General features: G+C 46.5%; 1 protein-coding gene across 1 annotated transcript in view; it reads right to left on the bottom strand.

Moving 5' to 3' along the window:
- LOC119449465 (uncharacterized) overlaps window positions 1-15901 on the bottom strand; it is a 77980-nt gene extending 62079 nt beyond the window's left edge. The window contains exons 1-2 of the mRNA XM_037712641.2: window positions 15801-15901; window positions 983-1209 (exon numbers count right to left, since the gene is read on the bottom strand). Coding sequence (XP_037568569.2) covers window positions 983-1173 — 191 coding nt within the window. The 5' untranslated portion in view covers window positions 1174-1209; window positions 15801-15901. The remainder of the gene's footprint in view (window positions 1-982; window positions 1210-15800) is intronic.
- Window positions 15902-18554: the final 2653 nt, after the last annotated feature.

The following is an 18554-nucleotide window of genomic DNA, read 5'->3' as shown; positions in this document are numbered from 1 at the left end:
CTAAGTTTATACAGCTGATAAAACTACTATCCTTACTCCATATAGCTCTCTACTAATTTGCTATCGCAATTGGTGCTTCGCCTTTCGGGTGAAACTGCGACAACATTTTTTTAAGCTGGCAACGCAGAAATGGGGCGACTACTCCGAGCGCGTGGCGCTCATGCCGGTCGCAGCCATGCTGGTAGCATGTTTACGTTTATCCCGCAGTCAGCGGTCCGGGTGTTTGATTTTGCAAACTTCGGGCAACTTCGGGTGCCTTGGGATCCCAGCCCACGTGACTTCCTATCAGAACCGGAAGTAGCTGGCTGCCATCTGGCTGCCAGCGGGCTGCCAGAACTCCGAAAATCTAAGAGGCCCACTGCTAGGGGAGAGGCGGGCGAGAGCCCAGCGAGAGTCCGCGGTATGGTGGCTAGAATTGCCAATTCTAGCCACCATATCCGCGGCACAGGCGGCAGAGGCAGCAGTGGGAGAGCGGGCACGCACACGCACAATCTAGGGTTCCTCGATGCTCTCCTCGCCTACCGCTCCCCTTCCACTGGGAAGTCGCGTTTGCTCTCCGCCGTGCGTTCGCTCCTTGTGAAAGCGCGCGTCCCTCGCCCTCGCGCGCTTTCACTCGCATATACAGCATACGGCCAATGAGAGTTTTTTTTCTACATCCGGACGCGACCATCGAAGAATGACCCCTTAACAGCTTCGCTGTAAAAATATCAAAATATTAACTTGCACACGACAGTGACACTGCAAACTGCTCACGCAACCGAGACCAAAAAAAAAAAAAAACTCTACATGTTTTGATGATTTGGGGTTTACGAATACGCTCTGAATAAATTTATTCAAGCAGAAATTAGCTTTAGGCAAGCGCTACATTTGCATCCTAGAATAATAACAGTGCCGATAACTGAAAAAATTCGACGTATCGTTGTCAAACACAGCGTTACATTCTGTCATTGTTACTCTGTTTTGTCCAGTTGACGACGCTCACCTTACAATCGGCCCATATTGTTCACTCAGTTCTTTGAAAGCAACATGATACGGTTCCTTGATGAACGGAAGATAGCCAAGTATCGGCAGGCCAGTCGGACCAGGCGGCAAACGCTTGTCTTTGTAGCATTTCCTCAAGGTGGTGAGCAAAGTGACAATAATGAGTACTGCAGTTATAATCCAGAACCACATCGTAGCCGATGCAGAGGTCTTTACTCTAGTGGCGATCTGTAAGAAAGGATCGTGTGCGTGAATTCGTGTTCCAACTAGAAACACGCGCCATTGTCAAACACGCACCACGAACTTCGTCAAAAAATGGCGGAAAAGTACTTGTCACACCGTTTTATTGCCAACGACCAGGTGTGATACGCATGAAATATGACGTTTTAAATGTTGCGAGATGCCGTAAATCAAAGTGCAGCGCGATATATGACAACACTCTAGATAGTTGTATATTTATCTTCGCCCTCGGAGCAAACGCACTGTGTCTGCCGCTTTCACAGCTGAACAAATACCTGAAAATGGTAGTATTTTCCGCAGATCCCAAATACCCCATCTTCTACCAACACCTACATGGCCTCACAACCTGGTAAATAGAGCAGAAAGGGTGAACTTCATCAAGTCGTATTTTTTTTTTTTTTATCAACAAGGCGAAGGCCCGAAAATTTAGGATTTCACGTTATTTGCCCAAGGTTGACACGCGCTATACTCTGCATTTCGCCTTTCTGATCCATGCACACACAGTTCTAAGAAGGCGTCCCAGGTTGATGCTATAATCAATGAAAATTTATTGGAGCTTGAAGGATATAAATAGTTCGACGCATAGCAGAGGGTGGCATATCACTGGACCTGCTAAACAAAATTATCTTGATCGCAGGCTTTCTAGGATTATTAGGCTTTATCGGCTTTATAGGATTTATAGGATTATAAGATATATCCTGGCAAGCTTTCCGCAGCGCTGCCGGGATATATCAATGACAAGAAGACATTTTCCGCCGAATTATCAATGGGATATAGCTTTACTATGTTTGGAGGCTTAAAATCACGAACTTCGTGTCAGCAGAGCGATCAATCATCACACTGAAAAGATTAGCAACTTATAAAGGCTACAATAATGAATGAAAATCAAAGCAAAATATTGGCACCTAATACTTGCACCATAATAGCCGATGAACATTTGAATTAATGTTCAGAAACAAGCACTTTTATTTTGCGCTGCTTACGCTACGATGAAGTCTTCGAGACTTGCCTTAGTGTTTCTTTTTTGACTGTACGCATAAAAGGCAAAAGTAGTAAAATAGAAAGGAAGTAAAAGAAAAGAGTGATTAAAATCTATGAGGAACTACATTCATGATACAATATCTCAGCTGTGGGTGTGTAAACCATTTTCTAGTTGACAGCAGTGCTTTACAGCTATTAAGCCGAACCATCTTTATGAAATGACATACCTTCTAAACACAGCATTTGCCGACTACGATTATCAAAACACCATTAGAGACTGCCTTTTGGCGCAGCTTTTATATTCTCATATGTGGCATCCCCTCAAAAAAAAATGTTAATGGCAGCAACTGAAGTATCTTGTGTCACTCTATATTGGTGGCTAGATAAATGATGCCGCTCCACCATAAATATCTATGTGTTGTGTAGACGCCGAGCAATTCAGTGTCATCAGGCTCTGGTTTACCGGTTTTAATATTATTTTATTTTTTGCCGCTCAAACAAAGAAGCACCTTACCGGACATTCGCTTAAGTTAGTTCGCTTTTGTTGCTTTTAGAGTCACGCACCAGAACCGTCCGAAGAAAAGATCGAAATTGCAATAGCACCAACGGGCTTCTAACCCGAAACCTGCGTCAGTGATAACGTCCTGGCCCGTGGCAATGTCAGTGATAGTGTCATAACCACCAGCCCACGCCACCGAGTTAGCTCCGGCCACAAACACAAAGTCCTTGAATGAAATACATATCCGCACCAGCGGCATTGCCTCATCAACTCTAACGACTGTTCCAACGAAGCGCAATAGCATTTTATTGAATTGTCGTCGCTGTTTGCGGAAAGGCTATTTCTAGACACCAAATGAAAAGACGAAGAAGAGCGCAACAAATATAGCGCTAAAGTCTCCAAATACGCGTGGATTGACGACGCGCATGTCTCTCGTACTTTTCTGTGGATACAATTCTCGGCGGGGTAAGAATGGTGTATATATATATATATATATATATATATATATATATATATATGTGTGTGTGTGTGTGTGTGTGTGTGTGTGTGTGTGTGTGTGTGTGTGTGTGTGTGTGTGTGTGTGTTGTAATGCGGAGAAGCAGACAGACAATCGGTCTTCCGCCAGAGCGCCTGGTTTACTTCTGCCTCCTTTTCCTCTCTCGTGGTCCAAGCGCTCAAGCCCCAGTGCGCATCTTTGTCTTCGCACTTGGCCACGCTGCGGACCTGAAAAGTAAAGGATCGACAGTTCATTTTCAAATTGACAGTTCAGTTCAAGCGCCGGAACCTTTTCTTTAGGCGTGACACGTGCACGACGAGGTTATTTTTTTTTATTGCGATAGCAATTATATGGACACTCAAAAGCAGATTTCTGCCGTCGGCGTCGCCGTTGCCGTTGCCGTCGCCGTCGCCGTGAGGTTCCGTATGACGTCAATGGAGATGAAAGCGTCGCCGCGCGCCGAACGCTGTATGTGCGAGTGAAAGGGCGCGAGGGGCGCGCGCTTTCACGGGGAGTGAACGCACGGCGGAGAACAAACGCGCGTTCTGCGCCGTGCTCCCTTAAGGGCTGCAGAATTAAGAGTTTCTTTCCTTCTTTGCAATCACCATATATGTAGAGCAAGCGCGCCTTCTTCCGACGCGCGAGAGGCCGTGGGGGAGGGGGAGGGAAGGGAGGCGACGTTTAATTGCGGCACCAAGTGCCTGTTTATATAAGATGCTCCGCCAACAGTCACCAACGCCGCACGCATTTTGAGCGAACGCGGGCAAAACGCCGACGGCGTCGACAGCAGTTCTGCGTGTTGCCGGTGCTGCTGCATGTCCAAGTTTATACAGCTGATAAAGCTAATATCATTACTCTGTATAGCTCTCTACAAATTGACTATCGCAATTGATGCTTCGCCTTTTAGGTGAAACTGCGACAACTTTTTTTTTTTACGCCTGTCGAGACTGGCACGTGGAATTGAAGTGCTCACGCTCCAGGTGTTCTCTCCTATGCGTTCAGTAATTGTGAAGGACCCTTCAAACCTCGGTAGTAACTTCTGAACTAGTGCACTGACTTTCCTTTGTACCCACACCTCGTCACCGACGTTATACACCGGAGCAGGTCGATGTCGGCGGTCATAGTGGCGTTCCTGCGTTTCTTACGCTTGTGAAGCTCTTCTGTTCGTTGGTGTTCTAACCTATTTAAAGGCGGACGCTCGGTGGAGCAGGCGATTGTAACTGGAGTGTCTAGGCTAAGGACCGCTTTCAGCTGGGGCACTTTCCCGTAGACGGTATCATTTGGCGTTGTCCCGGTAGACGTCTGCAGCGCCATGTTAATGGCGTAAGCAGCTGACTGAAGCTGAACGTCCCAGTCGGCGTTTCCTTTTTTTTTCCTATTTTCGTATACGGAGCGAGTCGTGCCTCGATGCTTTGGTTAGTTCGCTCCGTAAGGCCGTTTGCCTGGGGATGAAATGCGGACGGGTAATGGTGCGGCACTCCTGCCGTACTAAGGTAATTTCTTAGTTCGCGACTGCGGAATGTCGTGGCACGGTCTGATATTAATGTTTTACGCAGGCCATATATGCCTCCATTCAAATCGTAGCTTCAGGAAATCTATTAGGTGGTCGGCCGCGATAGATGACACAGCGGCCAGTTCGACGTACTTCGACAAATAGTCCACGGCCACAATGATGTAGTGGTTTCCTGCTGTAAAGATCAGTATAGGTCCGGTGTAGTCGATGCCAACAGTGTGAAAAATCGTTTCTGGCAGCGGAATAGGTGTCAGTAATCCACGCTGGTATCCTGGCAGTCGCTTATATTGCTAACACACTTCACAACTGGCGACGTATGAGCGGACATTGCTTTCCATCTTCGGCCACCAGAAGCGTTCTTGTATTTTGCGGAGCGTGGTTCGCTGGCCGATATGCCCTCCTTCCTGAGTGTCATAAATGGCTTGCAATATTTCCGATCTAAAGCAACTGGGGATCACTCGAAGGTGACTTTCTTCTGAGTGGTCCTTGATCCACTGCCGCCGATAAAGCGTGTCATCGCGAAATACCTATACATGTGGAATTATTTCCTGTAGCAGCGATTGAGGCAGTAATTGAAGCTAAGTCTTAATTCTCCTGTTGGGCTTTGGAGAAGCCTCGTTGCGAGAAGAAAATGTGACTCTCCTTGTTTTGCGGCATGCTGTCAAGGGGGTTTCCGTGAGAGGGCATCGGCGATGCTGTTTAGCCCCCCAGCACGGTGGCGCACGCCAAAATCGTACTCTTGCAGCGTGATAATCCATAGGGCAAACTTATGCTTCAGCTGGTGCTTGGAAAACATCCATGTTAATAATGCAGCATTATCGATCATGACTGTGAACTTGCAGTCAAAAAGATAGTGTCGGAAATTATCATCCACACTCCATACCACTGCTAGACATTCCAGCTCATTAGAGTGGTAGTGGCGCTCTGTATCTGAAAGTTTGCGGCTCGCATACGTGACAATACGTTCGATACCATCAGGGTCACGTTGCACTATACTGCTCCAAGGCCCATCTGGCTGGCATCTGCGTACACTTCCGTAGTCCAGTCGTCATTGAAGTGATTTAGTACGGGGCAGTGAGTTAACTGCTGCTTCGAAGTTAGAAAAGCGATTTCTTGTGGGGTGCCCCATTCAAAACCGGCTCCCTTTTTAAGTGAATTGGTCAGGGGAGCGGCAGCCGATGCGAAGTGGGGAATAAATCTGCGCAAATACGAACCCATACCCACAAACGACTGAACTTGTTTTAGGCAAGTTGGTGTAGGATATTCCACCATAGCAGCAATGCGCTTCAGGAGCGGCTGGATGCCGTTTGGAGAGATAGTATGCACTAGGTATGAGATCTTGGAGAGACCAAACTGGCACTTGTCGTGGTTCAACCAAAACCCCGCCTCGTAGAGCCTGTGTAGTACTTCGTCTTAATTGCGCAGATGTTGTTCTTCCGTTGCACTAACGATCGACCAAGATGTCGTCCAGATATACGACACAAGCTTGGTTCTTGAGAGGTCCTAGCACACGATTCATGGCACGCTGAAAGGTACTAGGAGCCGTGCTCAACCCAAACGGCATGCGGTTAAATCCGTACAAGCCTGAAGAAGTCGGAAAGGCAGTCTTGCACTTATCTTCTTCCGCGACGTTGATGTGCCAGTATCCGGCGCGCAAATCAAACGATGAAATGAACTTGGAATGACGGACCGTATCACTAGCGTCTACAATTCGAAGTAGGGGGTACGCGTAGGGCGTCGTACACTTGTTCAGCTGCCTGTAATCTACACAAAAACTTAAAAACCATTCTTTTTCCGGACAAGCACGACTAGTGCTGCTCACGGGCTTGAAGAGGGCCGAATGATGCCCGCGTCGAGCATTTCACGCACGTGTTCCGCGCTTGCGTGGCTCACTGGTAAAGTATCCGACTCCCACGCAGCGGGCCTGGGTTCGATCCCGGCGGAGAGGGGGTACTTTTTTTTCGCATTTCCAGCGATTGCGGTTACGGGGCGGCGGCGGCATCATCGTGACCAGAAACGGCTATTGGAATGAGCCCATAACAGCTTACGCTGTAAAACATACCGGAGCAAATACATGCAACTAGATGAGGCACATGACGAATCATTTCTGCGCAATCCCGCAAGGTGTAGGAAGTATTATGAAAGGGACCATCCACCCGAATGTAGCACGAAGCTACAAAGGAAACTGGTGTCTCAGAAAAAAAAAACGCCTCGCAGTTGAGCAAAAGTCGTCCTGGTCCGGCAAATGAGGCATGTGTATGCTGTAGCAAAAATTCGGAGACCACTGAGTATATCCTAATGAAATGTGAAGGGATTCCCCCCGTAAGACCTGTAGGTAACCTACACCTTCCACAAGTGCTTGGATTTAAAGTGGAAGGAAGCATCAACCGGTCAACAGTCGAGATAAGCCAGAGACGTTTAGAATGTAGCAGCATAGACGTCGAAGAGGATGAGGAGCACGGCGGCTGGCTAGGGACAGGCCATTGCCTTAAAAGTGAAGCGGGCGCGTGGCTCGTATCACGAGCGGCCAGTGTGAGGCTCCTTAGAGATTCCTGACGCCAAGGCGAATGCCCGTCAGCTAGAGCCTTCTGTTGAGCAAAAATATACTCCTGTTAATTGTGGCTCGTCGTCATCACTGATATTGCACGTCACGAGAGTATTGGTAGAAAGAAAATTACCCTAGCTTGCACTGGAGGCGCAACGCTAAAGAGACAGTGGAGCTGATGGGCACCTAGCTAGTCCTGGCTTTTGGGCTAGGCTAAGCACTACCAAGTCATATCGAGCATTTTCCGGAATTTATTGATTATTGATCGATTATCGATTAGCTATTGATTGGCTATCGATAACTGACAAGCTTAAGTAGTCCCAACCATGCTTAGCTAGACTTAATCAGGCTCAGCTTCGCTAGTATGTTCCATTGCGCTTCTACCCTTTCGGCACTACCGCCAGGATCGGCCCACATTTTCTGTTCGCACGTTACGGACTAACGCCCAGTTTAAACAGCTCCGCTGTTAAAAAAAGCAAGGAAGAGATTGATACGACGGGATCCGTTACAGGCATAGGTAGCGATACGAGGTAGATAGGAAAGTTTTGAGGAAGAGAAAAAATCTTAAAGAGATGTATGCACAAATGCTAGAATGAAAAGCATGTATAGCATACCTGAGTTACTCAAGCAGGCTAGGGGACTATTTGTCACCACCCGGCTTCAAAGGGGATGTCATTAAATCATTATAAGCAGCAACAGCAGCACTCCCCTCTAAGCAAAGGAGCTTCTCCGGCGAGAGCGCTGCCTTGAATGGCATTCTCGCCTCAACGCTTGTTCGAAGCCTGAGAGCTTGCAAAGATGCAAACGCAACAATCAGGATTATTCCTGAAGGGTGGGGCACCAGAATCAACGGCCCCACAGGTCAGCTCTGCCTATGGCGGCTGCTTGTACGCACTCCCGCTACTTTATACCTCCCAAAGGTCAAGCACCCCACCTCGACAACGACGAGCGGGTCAACGGAAGGTCTGCGGTCCTGCTGCTGGTGAGCGATGCGGTTAAGGAACACTTGGTAAATCCTAGAGAACCTAGGGAACCGAGTTGTTATTTAATCGAGGAGCACGACGCTCTCGCTGGCTTTTCTGTTCTTATCTTCGCCATGTAGATTACTGTGCATAAAGATAATTTTCTCGTCCCTCAGGACTTCCCTTCTCGCGTGGCACCTGGCATGGCACCAGCCCTCAAGTGTCCGTGGCCGCACGGACCACCGATTGAGCAACGCGAAATACAGTGACGGTGCTGTGGCAGAAACACTATACGGAAAAGTAAATGGAAGAACCGAACTCTTTACGTATTGGGCGAACTAGTGCGTAAAAAGCAAAACCACTCTAAAATGACTATGATGTCTATGGTGACTATGGGGATACTATGATGACTATGGTGGATGCGGTCTGTGGTAGTCGAGTGGAAGCAGACTGTTAAATCAGTAGCACCCTGCAGTGAAGCTTTCCACGGTGACAGCAACGCCATTACGCAGAGTCTAGCGAGCGATGGAAGAAAAATGGGAGGCACTCAATGCCCATTCTCCGTGACGCAACCAATAGCTTCTCACGAGGCAGGAGTGTCCGATACCCGACAATGTCGAAGCGTGCATGTTTTGAGTGCCTCGGCATATTTGCTGTCTAGATTATTTATGAATACGGGGCTCATGAAGCATGGCGGCTTCATTTGTTGGTTCTGATGGGAGATAAAAGCGTCGGAGCGTCCTTTCGCAGTAAAAATGACGCAACCGGTCGAGTTTCAGCAGAGTTATACACCTCAACGCGAAACGTGTTCCATAAATTAAGGACGGCTTCCTGTGCTGATTTCAGATAGCATTGAGCAGGATATATACATTATTATTATTTGATTTGTAACCATATACACAGGAAAGAGTAAGCGAGAAGCAAGGGTGGCAACTGCTACCAGAAGGGGCACAACGCTTGCCTACTCTTCGGAAAGGACGAGAGAAATATACATTCACGTGTGTGATAAACGCATGTGTGTCATTCCGTTTCTTGTACTGAGGCACAGGACGCAGCTCGGTTTTTTTTTTTTTCTCACTACTTTTTTTTTTCTCTTTTTTCCCCACGCGCACAGCGTACGATGTAGACCTCGCATCTGCTTTGCGCATGTATCGCGCTATAGTTCTCGCAGGTGGCTATACCACTCGTGATATGAAGCGCTAAGCTTGGGGGCTATCCGGTGCGCTTACAGGCTGCAGAAACCGTGTCACTCCCTAGTGTTATGTGCGGCACTGTGTATCCTTCAGTGCACAGCTTAGAGAGACAGCCTAAACGGATATCCGACGAACATGAAAGAGTTCGAGCAAGGCTTCTTAACTCTGAAACGGATGCATGTGTTTGTGGCCTTACCTATCAGAACAGCGCTAAGCCTAGAATTTCTTGATCGCCTCACATAATATCACTATAATACCTTCAAGACCTCGTTTAGGCTTATTACGTAAGTGATGGGCTGCATGAAGGACAATTCGAATACATATGTGTTTAAAAACAACGTATGACCAGCAACTTCTTCAACAACGTCAGACGAAAATGTGATTGTTGTTACATTGTATAAGGAAGGCCATTCCAGTCTTTTGCTGTTCGCGATAAAAATGAAGCAGGAAAATTAGTTGTGTGTGCACGTCCAAACTGTCCATGAGGAAAAGGAGTTTCAGAAAGCAACCAAACGAACAGCATGTCTACAAATGTAGAGCCTTCAAGTCATCTTCGCATTTAATCCCTGCGGCGGTTTCACCTGGTGCTCTACGCACGAGAATCTTGCCGCCTGTGTGCCATAGGAACTGGTAGCCTGATCCCTTCGCCCATTCTTTGGCGAATGTAAGCAGTTTCCCAGACCGAGACGTCATATTTTCACAGATGTACCGCTTGTCGTTAGGGGCGTTTAGAGCCTTTCTTTTAGCCATGAAAGCATTCTTAAGTTCATGGCAAGCACAGCGCATGATAATCCCTGGTGTCTTTCTTGGCTTTGAAGGCAGTCTGTGAAGTGCTACTATGTCTTCTCTAGTTAACACTTTTAGCTCTAGCTCTCTCGCCAAGTCATTCACTTTCTCAAGAAGATCTTTCCTCTTCGTTTCAACAATACCGTGAATTTCGACGTTGAGGCTTCTATATACTACGCCCAAGAGCCTCGATATCAGCCTGAAGCTGTTCTAGCTCTTTTGTAGGGCCGCATTTCTCAATATTTTCCGCTTTGCGCCAAATATCTGAGCTCTTTTTCTTGGTGGTCTAGGCGCTGCTGTATGACATCAAATCGATGTGAGAGTAGCTGGATGGATTTTTCAATGCCGTTTACCTTAGTCGGCAATTCGAGCAGCGTGTTTAACTTGCGGTTGATATCTACAAGCCTAGTGACCACTTCATTATTGGATGTTCTTGTAACTGTGTTCCTGCCGTTTCCTGCCCTACACTTTTCACACTTCCAGTGCTTCTTTGCGAACTTTTTTGCCTTATATTGTTGCTCAGTGACGTCAGAGCATGTTCCTACGTGAAATAAGAATTCACACTCCGTACAGGTCACTGCAAGATCATCATCACTCAGCACACATTGACATAAGTTACACTGCTCCATGAAAACAAGAAACCAAACGACGATAGGAATATTGTTTCGGCCTAGAACACTTTCAAGCGTGCATGTCGAGTTTACATCGTCAGTAACCCATCACAATGGCAGCAAACAGCAAACGGCGGAGCGTCTATAAAGAGTGAGGATAACACCGAAGAATATTCACCAACCTGTGACAGTAGAGAAAACAACGATTCAGCGGGCTGCGTGCGATGTGCTCCGCCGCTGTTGTCAAAGTGAAGGGTAACCGCCCCAGCTGTGGCCGTGGCTTGCAGGTGATAACAGCAGCGCTTGCGCAGAATCTTTGCGGCGATGTGGTCGGCAGTGATGCGGCACGGATTCAAAAGTTCAGACCGCGAGGCCGAGGAAAAGGACCCGGCAAACAAGTTTACAGCACCTTGGAAGCTTGCAGTTCACAGCTTACAATTCCGAGACACGGGTATAGCCTGTGACAGTAGAAAAACAAGGATTCAGCGGGCTGCGCGCGATGCGCTCCGCCGCTGCTGCCAAAGTCCTGGCCCGTGGCCCGTGGCAATGTCACTGATATGTCATAACCACCAGCCCATGCCACCGACTTAGCTCCGGCCACAAACATAAACTCTTTGAATGAAATACATATCCCTTTGAGTCATGGTGTACACATTTGTGGACGCGACTTATTTTTGCCATTTCAGTGCAGTTGTGGCGAGGAATAGACCACACAAATTAGGCTTAGGCTAAATTGAACGTTCTGCTTACCTCACGTACCTTCATTTTACATCTGAGGGAAATGTATCACTACCGAAGATCGTGTTGGAGAAGGCACTACAGTGTTTGACGGGAGCTGTGACGTGGCACGTTTCAGTAGCAATTGCGAAATATTTTTTTTCTTTTCCCCTTCCTATTCCACATAATAGGCCTTCGATCCATCCCTCAATAAATACATTTTATTGCCATCATCAGCATCATCTTTCTAGTAATGCTTGCAACCAATAATTAAGTGGTGCAAGTAACTCGCGCTGGTGATTCAATTCATTTTGATGAAGAAACGTATTATTACTGAGTGCACAATACTTAGGTACCTAATCACTCTGCAATTATGGTGACTCATAAAATGCAGAAACAGTCATATCACCACCTTGACTTGCTCTTGATGGAGTCGGCAGCAACTTGGCATAAAGTTACGTAGCATTAGTAGCACGAGAAATCGAAACACATATTCCACTAATTAGTAGAAAATCACTAATTAATTTCCTAGTTAATTACTTTACGACACATATTGCAATTTACGAATTGCAGTCGGTGAGCTTGTCAGGCGCATCCACTTCGAATGAATTGCCTTGTGTCGTAAATATATATATATATATATATATATATATATATATATATATATATAGCACAGAACCACAGGCGGCTGGCACCGCCAAGAACCGTAACCCTTAACTGCCGAGTGCGGCCACGCGGGTGTCATCTGCTACAGCGCGGGGCGGCGAGGCCCGAAATATAATCCTAGCTGCCCACGTAGGATATACGTAATAAAAAAGGCATAGTTGTTGTGGCGCAATTCTGCAAGAAAATTTGGCCTCAGCCGTTGTTTTGTTGGACTTGCCAGTGTGCAGCCGACAGTGCCCGCTTTCATAAGTTTGTGCGCGCGTGGGGAGGGGGGTACGGCAAGTGCGTACCGACCCCCCCCCCCCCCCCCCCGGTAGATACGCCTATGCTTCCACGAAAAGCACGCTGCATAGCCTGCACCTTCTGGACACAGGCAGCTAACAGCTAAATACAGCCTGCGCTCGCTTCATCCGCTACTGCTACTACCTAACTCCAACAAGCTTCGCGTCGTTTAGGTTCCAAAATTGCGCTGAATCTGTTTGTCTTTTGTTGTTGTTTTTTGAAACGACGAATAGAGTGGCAACTCAGCCCACCATTTCAACGTGCACCACTCGGTGTGCCAGTTGAAGCCTGGGAAAACAAATAAAACTGCAAACTGAAAAGGAATTGACATCAACATCAACAGTTCTCCAGACTTTCGATAGCTATCGGTAGGACTGCCTGTCAATTTGGCAAAACTCCACCCAATTTTAATTCTCCTTTCGTGCTTTGCCTGCTGCAAACCGTATCCAGCTTCGCAGTTCGTCAATGTTGCGTTCATCGATAGTTGTCTCCCTTCGAATCCATTTTGGAATGAACTCCTTCAACTATGACATGTCAAGTGTTTTGAAGATGTTATCCGGTCATGGCGGCCACGAGCAAATTCTTCAGTCAAATGATCTTTCAGAAAATGTGCACCAGTAATGGGATATTTCAACAACCTTAAAAAACTAAGTTCAGTCAGCGGACTCATATGAACTGCAAAATAAGTTTTAACGGTAAGAAAAGAAGGTGTGGTCATCGTATTGGTTTGACGGCTCCTCCTTTTCCCGTGGTGAGGTTATATGTTATCTACGAGCACACTTTAGACCACCGTATGTACATAATGTATCAATCTCACTTGACAACCTCGACGGCAGCAGAACTCATAGTGCTTCAAGTCACACTACACTTTATTGATGATGAACCAACACATAAATGGTCCGTTTTCTGTGACTCGAAGACGGCACTGCAGAGTTTACTGTCAGCCTTACGGAGCGGTCCACATGAACAGTTTGTTTTCGAAATCACAGAGGTCATACACCACCTGACTGAGAAAGGACATGAAATCATTTTTCCGTGGCTACCAAGTCACTATGGAATCATTGGCAATGAACGTGCCGATCAAGCTGCTCATTCAGCTCATGAAGAAGACAACTGCAAGAAGAAGATGCTGCAAGGATGCTCCGCCTACTTGCATGCCAGTGCACTACATCAGAGTGTAATAAACCACATTTTATGCACGCCCGATTATACACCTTGGATTACACACCATGGCCGTGCAAGCACTACTGCGCTTCTTGAAATCGACCGGCCTGTGTGAACGCGTGTGATTGGAACACCTCTTATGTTACCTATTCCTGTTTTTTTAGCTCTCTCTCTCTCTCTCTCTCTCTTTGCCCTCTTTGCAACCCCTAATCCCCCGTCCCAGTGCATGGTAGCAAACCGGAAGCTCGCCTCTGGTTAACCTCCCTGCCTTTCCTTTCTCGCTCTCTCTCAGCATCCACCCAACGAGAACAACATGGTAACAACGTAATTGAACTGCTTAAATTACGCTCATTGCTATCGCTGAAGTGCTACTACATTTTTTATAGTATTTAATATCAGGTATTGGTTACGCATTGGGTACAGCAACGTCTAGAAGGGTGGCCAGGGCCTTCCCCCAAGCAGCGTTTCCTCATATGCCTTATTCAGACTAACACATTCCCAAACCTACACAGATGCAGCAAAATGTACCCACAAACATATTCCGGCATCTGCCCCTGGTGCGGTGACACACGTTCTACACACTTTCACATCTCAAAGACGCCTAGCACGTAATTTGAGCGGTGGGAGGTACAGCTGGCCGGCGATACCCTGGCGGGCCAAGAGAGAGAAAAAAAGGTAAAGACAGGGAGGTTAACCAGAGGTTATCTCTGGTTGGCTACCCTGTACCGGGGGAGGGGTAAAAGGATGCGAAAGGAGAGAGAGAAAAAAATAAGTAAAAGTAAAAACAAAAGAAACAAAGAAAACAAAATCACACACACACACAAAACAGAACCGTTTCTGTGGGCACTGTCCTTCGTCCAGCAAGTACGTCGAGCAGCCATTTGAAAAACTATGGTGGCCGCTTCTGGTGCAGCACGTCAAGAACGTTCTGGGCCAGGAGGCATGAGCCTACCAGGAGGCCCGGACTTGGGCTTTAGTTCCTTCGGGGCTAATAAATGTTATTTCTCTCTCTCTCTCTCTCTCTCGAGCAGCCATGGCCAGTGGAGTCCTGGAATGAGAACACCACCCACTCGACCTCAATATCAACGACCTCGATGGTCCAAATAAATGTTTTCTCTCTCTCTCTCTCTCTCTCTTATATTCCGAAGTTCGGCCGCACGCAAAAGAATGATAACAATCAGCCTGAGAGCGAGACGAACATCGGGTGGATGGGTAATCACAACGGAATGCATTATTTTTTCTCTTTCTTTTAAGTTTTATGAATACTAGCCCCAAATTTAGCTGCGAACGTCCCGCAGTGCATGCACATTACCTGCCAAATTACGCCAAAGGCTTTCGATGGACTTCGCTACAATCATTACTTTTCGCAAGCCATTGGCTCATGCCGTATCACACGCCAGGCATCATCATCCGTGTGGTTACGTTAGCAATGCAACGACTTGCTCCATCTACGGCCGCAATGAGTAATCTCCAGTGTCACTTCCAAAACAGTGCGTCCACTATTTTTCTCTGATACAGGTTGCATGGCATGTAAACGTGAGTTCCTATTTTAGTGGCTGTTTAAGAAGGCAAACATAAAACAAACAAATAAAAGCTCAACGACATATTGTAGCGCGAAGGCACAATCACAAAGAAGAAACACAGACACAGGTCACAGGCGCCACGTCCAGCTACGTTCTGCTTGAGGTCAGCACTTAAGAGGTCTTGTGAACACAAGAGGCTGGTCAGTTTTGACACTGAGCAGTTAATTAAGTTTTCTAAAGCCGGCTACTCTCGTTCGACCCTGACGTCAGTGACCGAATTCCTGCAACAGAAGCTAATAGCGAGCTCACCAATGAATGAGGCAAGAGTTGGTGAGCGGAGTGGCCAAATGCCAGAAATCTCGCCGTATGTGCACACGATGAGCCACAATTGAAAAAAAAAAAGGGCGAATAGGTAGGGCGAATAGGCCTGTCATGTTCTTCGTTACCAACAGGCTGGCCCGTGTCCCCGCATACTGTGCAGCTCTAATTAAGATAAACTGCCAAAGTTGTTAGTAGAGCATATAACCGTGTGTCCATGTGTCTTCTTTGGGATTGTGCCTACTCGCTGCAACATATTGCTAAGTAAGCTCCAACTAGCCCAACAACAAATTCTCCTCTAAAATAAAAGCTCGCTACTCCACACCTGGTATATCCGAGCGTTGCAAAGCCTGACTCTATGGCTTGCCTCCAGATGTGGCTAAATCCTAACTGTCGGTTCAACGTGCTCAGAAAGGAAGCAGCCGGCGATTATGGAAAATAAGAATGAAAAAACGCACTATGCGAAGCGAGGGCCGCTGACTCCACATTCTCTGACTTTGGCGGGAAGAGCTATGTGCACGCTTCGCATTTCAAAAGTTGGTGCCACATCTACAAACAAAATTTAAAGTAAACCTGGTCGTCTACCCCTGTCGTAAAAATAAGAAGAGGCTGTTGTCATTGTTGCTCTATAAAAATGTAGAACTTTTACAACCCCGACCTTGTGGTTACATTCATGTGCTTAAGCTTCACGTTGTACACGTTGGTCGGGTTTTCGGGTTCCTTTGTCCATGCAGAAGGAAATAAGATTTATTTCGTTTCTGCGCTACACTTTTCTACTCATTGCTTTCAGCGTGATTGATAGTAGCTGTACTTCAGTAAGCAACCGCCCTGTATCATTTGCAATCTCCTCTGCTGTGACCATTCCGGATACATTCAGCAAGAATGCTGTTTCAGTGCGTTTTGTCTGCCTTAATATGTGGCCGCGATCTCGATAAAAAAAAAGATTTGGGCTCTTATGAGCCAATGCCACGATCTGATTATGAGCACGCTGTAGTGGGGACACCGTAATAACTTAGACCACCTGAGGTTCTTTAACGTGCAGCTAAATCTAAGCATACGAGTGTTTTCGCATTTCGCCCCCATCTTAATGTGGCCGCCGTGGCCGGGATTCAATCCCCCGACCTCGTGCTTAGTAGCACTACGCCATACGGCATTGCACCGTACGCCACCACGGCAACCTCACAACGCCATACGCCATTCACCGCCACTTCGAGTCTCTTTACCGATAGGCAGTAGTGTCGTCGGGTTAATCGCAATGTTTCTCATGCAGATCTCCATGCATTCATCCGAAAGCATAATCCAATTGAAAAGGTCATGTACCCTATGCGTGTTATGGGCGTTATGATTTCCAGCGTGGTTTTGTTGCAGTGCGGAGACCTCATACAGGGAGCCATCAATTGGGCGTTTTACTGAGCAGCTAGTGACGTTGTTTTTAGAGCTTTAAGCGGTCTTGGCTGTTGGTTTCCAGTTTAAGGTGATCAGGAAGCCTGAAGTATATTTCCTTTTTTTTTCTCGCTTGAGAATAACGTTATTTTATTTCTTATGACTTAGCTTTATTCTAAGCAATGATTCCACGCCCGCAAAGAGGCTTAAAGATGGCCCGATCATTTGAGTTAGCTCATACGAGCCACTTCACTCCAGCGTAGATAAAACATGCAGTTCGAATGAAAACAAGTGCATACAGCGATTATTGTGTCTTAAACACGTGATTTCATAAAGAGTTATGAACGTAACTTCACAATCATTAAATTTGCAGTCGCACGACAATTTCTAAACCCTGTCTTTAAGACGCTCAGATTACCTCAGCTCGCACCTTTACTTTTTAAACGCACGTACATTCACGTGTCCTACGCTTGCATCGTAGGTCAGTGAGGTCGTGTTCCTCAATAATATCAACAACGTTTCATATTGCATACATGTTTACAGAGATTAGATAGAACGCGACTGTTAGGAGTCAAGCTTTGGAACGCTCGGATATACCAAGTATGAAGTAGCGAGCTTTTCAGGTGCAGATACTTGTTCACTTTAACCGCCCTTTATCTGCCAGGCATAACACACGTGACACCCGCCATAGGTCACGGGCGTTATGCCTGGCAGCTAAAGGGCGGTGAAAGTGAACAAGTATCTGTACCTGAAAAACGTGGTCACAGAATGGAGAAAGAGGTCAAGAAAGTTGGCAACTAAGTACAGGATAATTGAAAGCGTAAATAGGCAACCAGGAGTCATCACAATTAGGGTCAGCGATACAGCGGCGGTCATTATTTATAAAAGTCATTATTTATAACATTTGTACTGTGTTGCAAATGATCGATCTGTGAATGTTGCGTTTTTTCGTTTTTCTAAGCTTGAAAGAGTGTATTGTCGCTTTCGTGGTTAAAGTTTAAACTTAGCAAATGTGCTTCTGTAAGAAGGTTCCAAGGTTCCTATATATATAACAACATCAATACGGAAAAGCAAATAATAAAATAGGACAGACAGGAAAGACATTCCTTTAACCAAATATAGGCCTGCATTTCAGCTTTAAACTACGGCAGAAGCCCGTTGAAGTCCAGCATGAAAGTTGGCTATGGGAACTACGAGTACTAGTCAACATGTATTCTGCATATCCTGGATTACTCAAGAATTTGTGCAGAAGTGAACGCAGAATGAGCGCAGGAAGAATAGCAGAATATAGTGCTGCGTAATGGGCACCGCCGCCCTTGCAAGGTGCGGAGACCTGTTTATTGTAATGAATGATTAACATAATACGAAACAAAAAGAATCACCTATATAGTCCGTAGTAAGATATTTGCCAAAGTGCATCGATTAAACCCCTCACTGCAACTCCGACCTCCATTCGGACTTCCTTGACGTGAATCTTCGCTTCTCTGTCGCCTTTGGTTAGGTTAGGTTAGGTTAGGTTAGGTCAAGTTACAGTATGCCTGTAGAGTAATGTAACGTAGAGTATGCCTTCACAAAGGCATACTCTACGTTATTCTAGAGACCGACAGTGCAGCATGCAAGGTCTGTTGCACCGAAGAAAATATCGACCACCTGCTGTGTCCACGATATGCCTCAGAAAGACAAAAACTTGCTAA

The sequence above is a fragment of the Dermacentor silvarum genome, chromosome 4 (genome assembly GCF_013339745.2).
Source record: "Dermacentor silvarum isolate Dsil-2018 chromosome 4, BIME_Dsil_1.4, whole genome shotgun sequence".
Taxonomy (NCBI): domain Eukaryota; kingdom Metazoa; phylum Arthropoda; class Arachnida; order Ixodida; family Ixodidae; genus Dermacentor; species Dermacentor silvarum.
The sequence above is the reverse complement of the archived record's forward strand: the minus strand, read 5'-3'. Positions and strand labels throughout refer to the sequence as shown.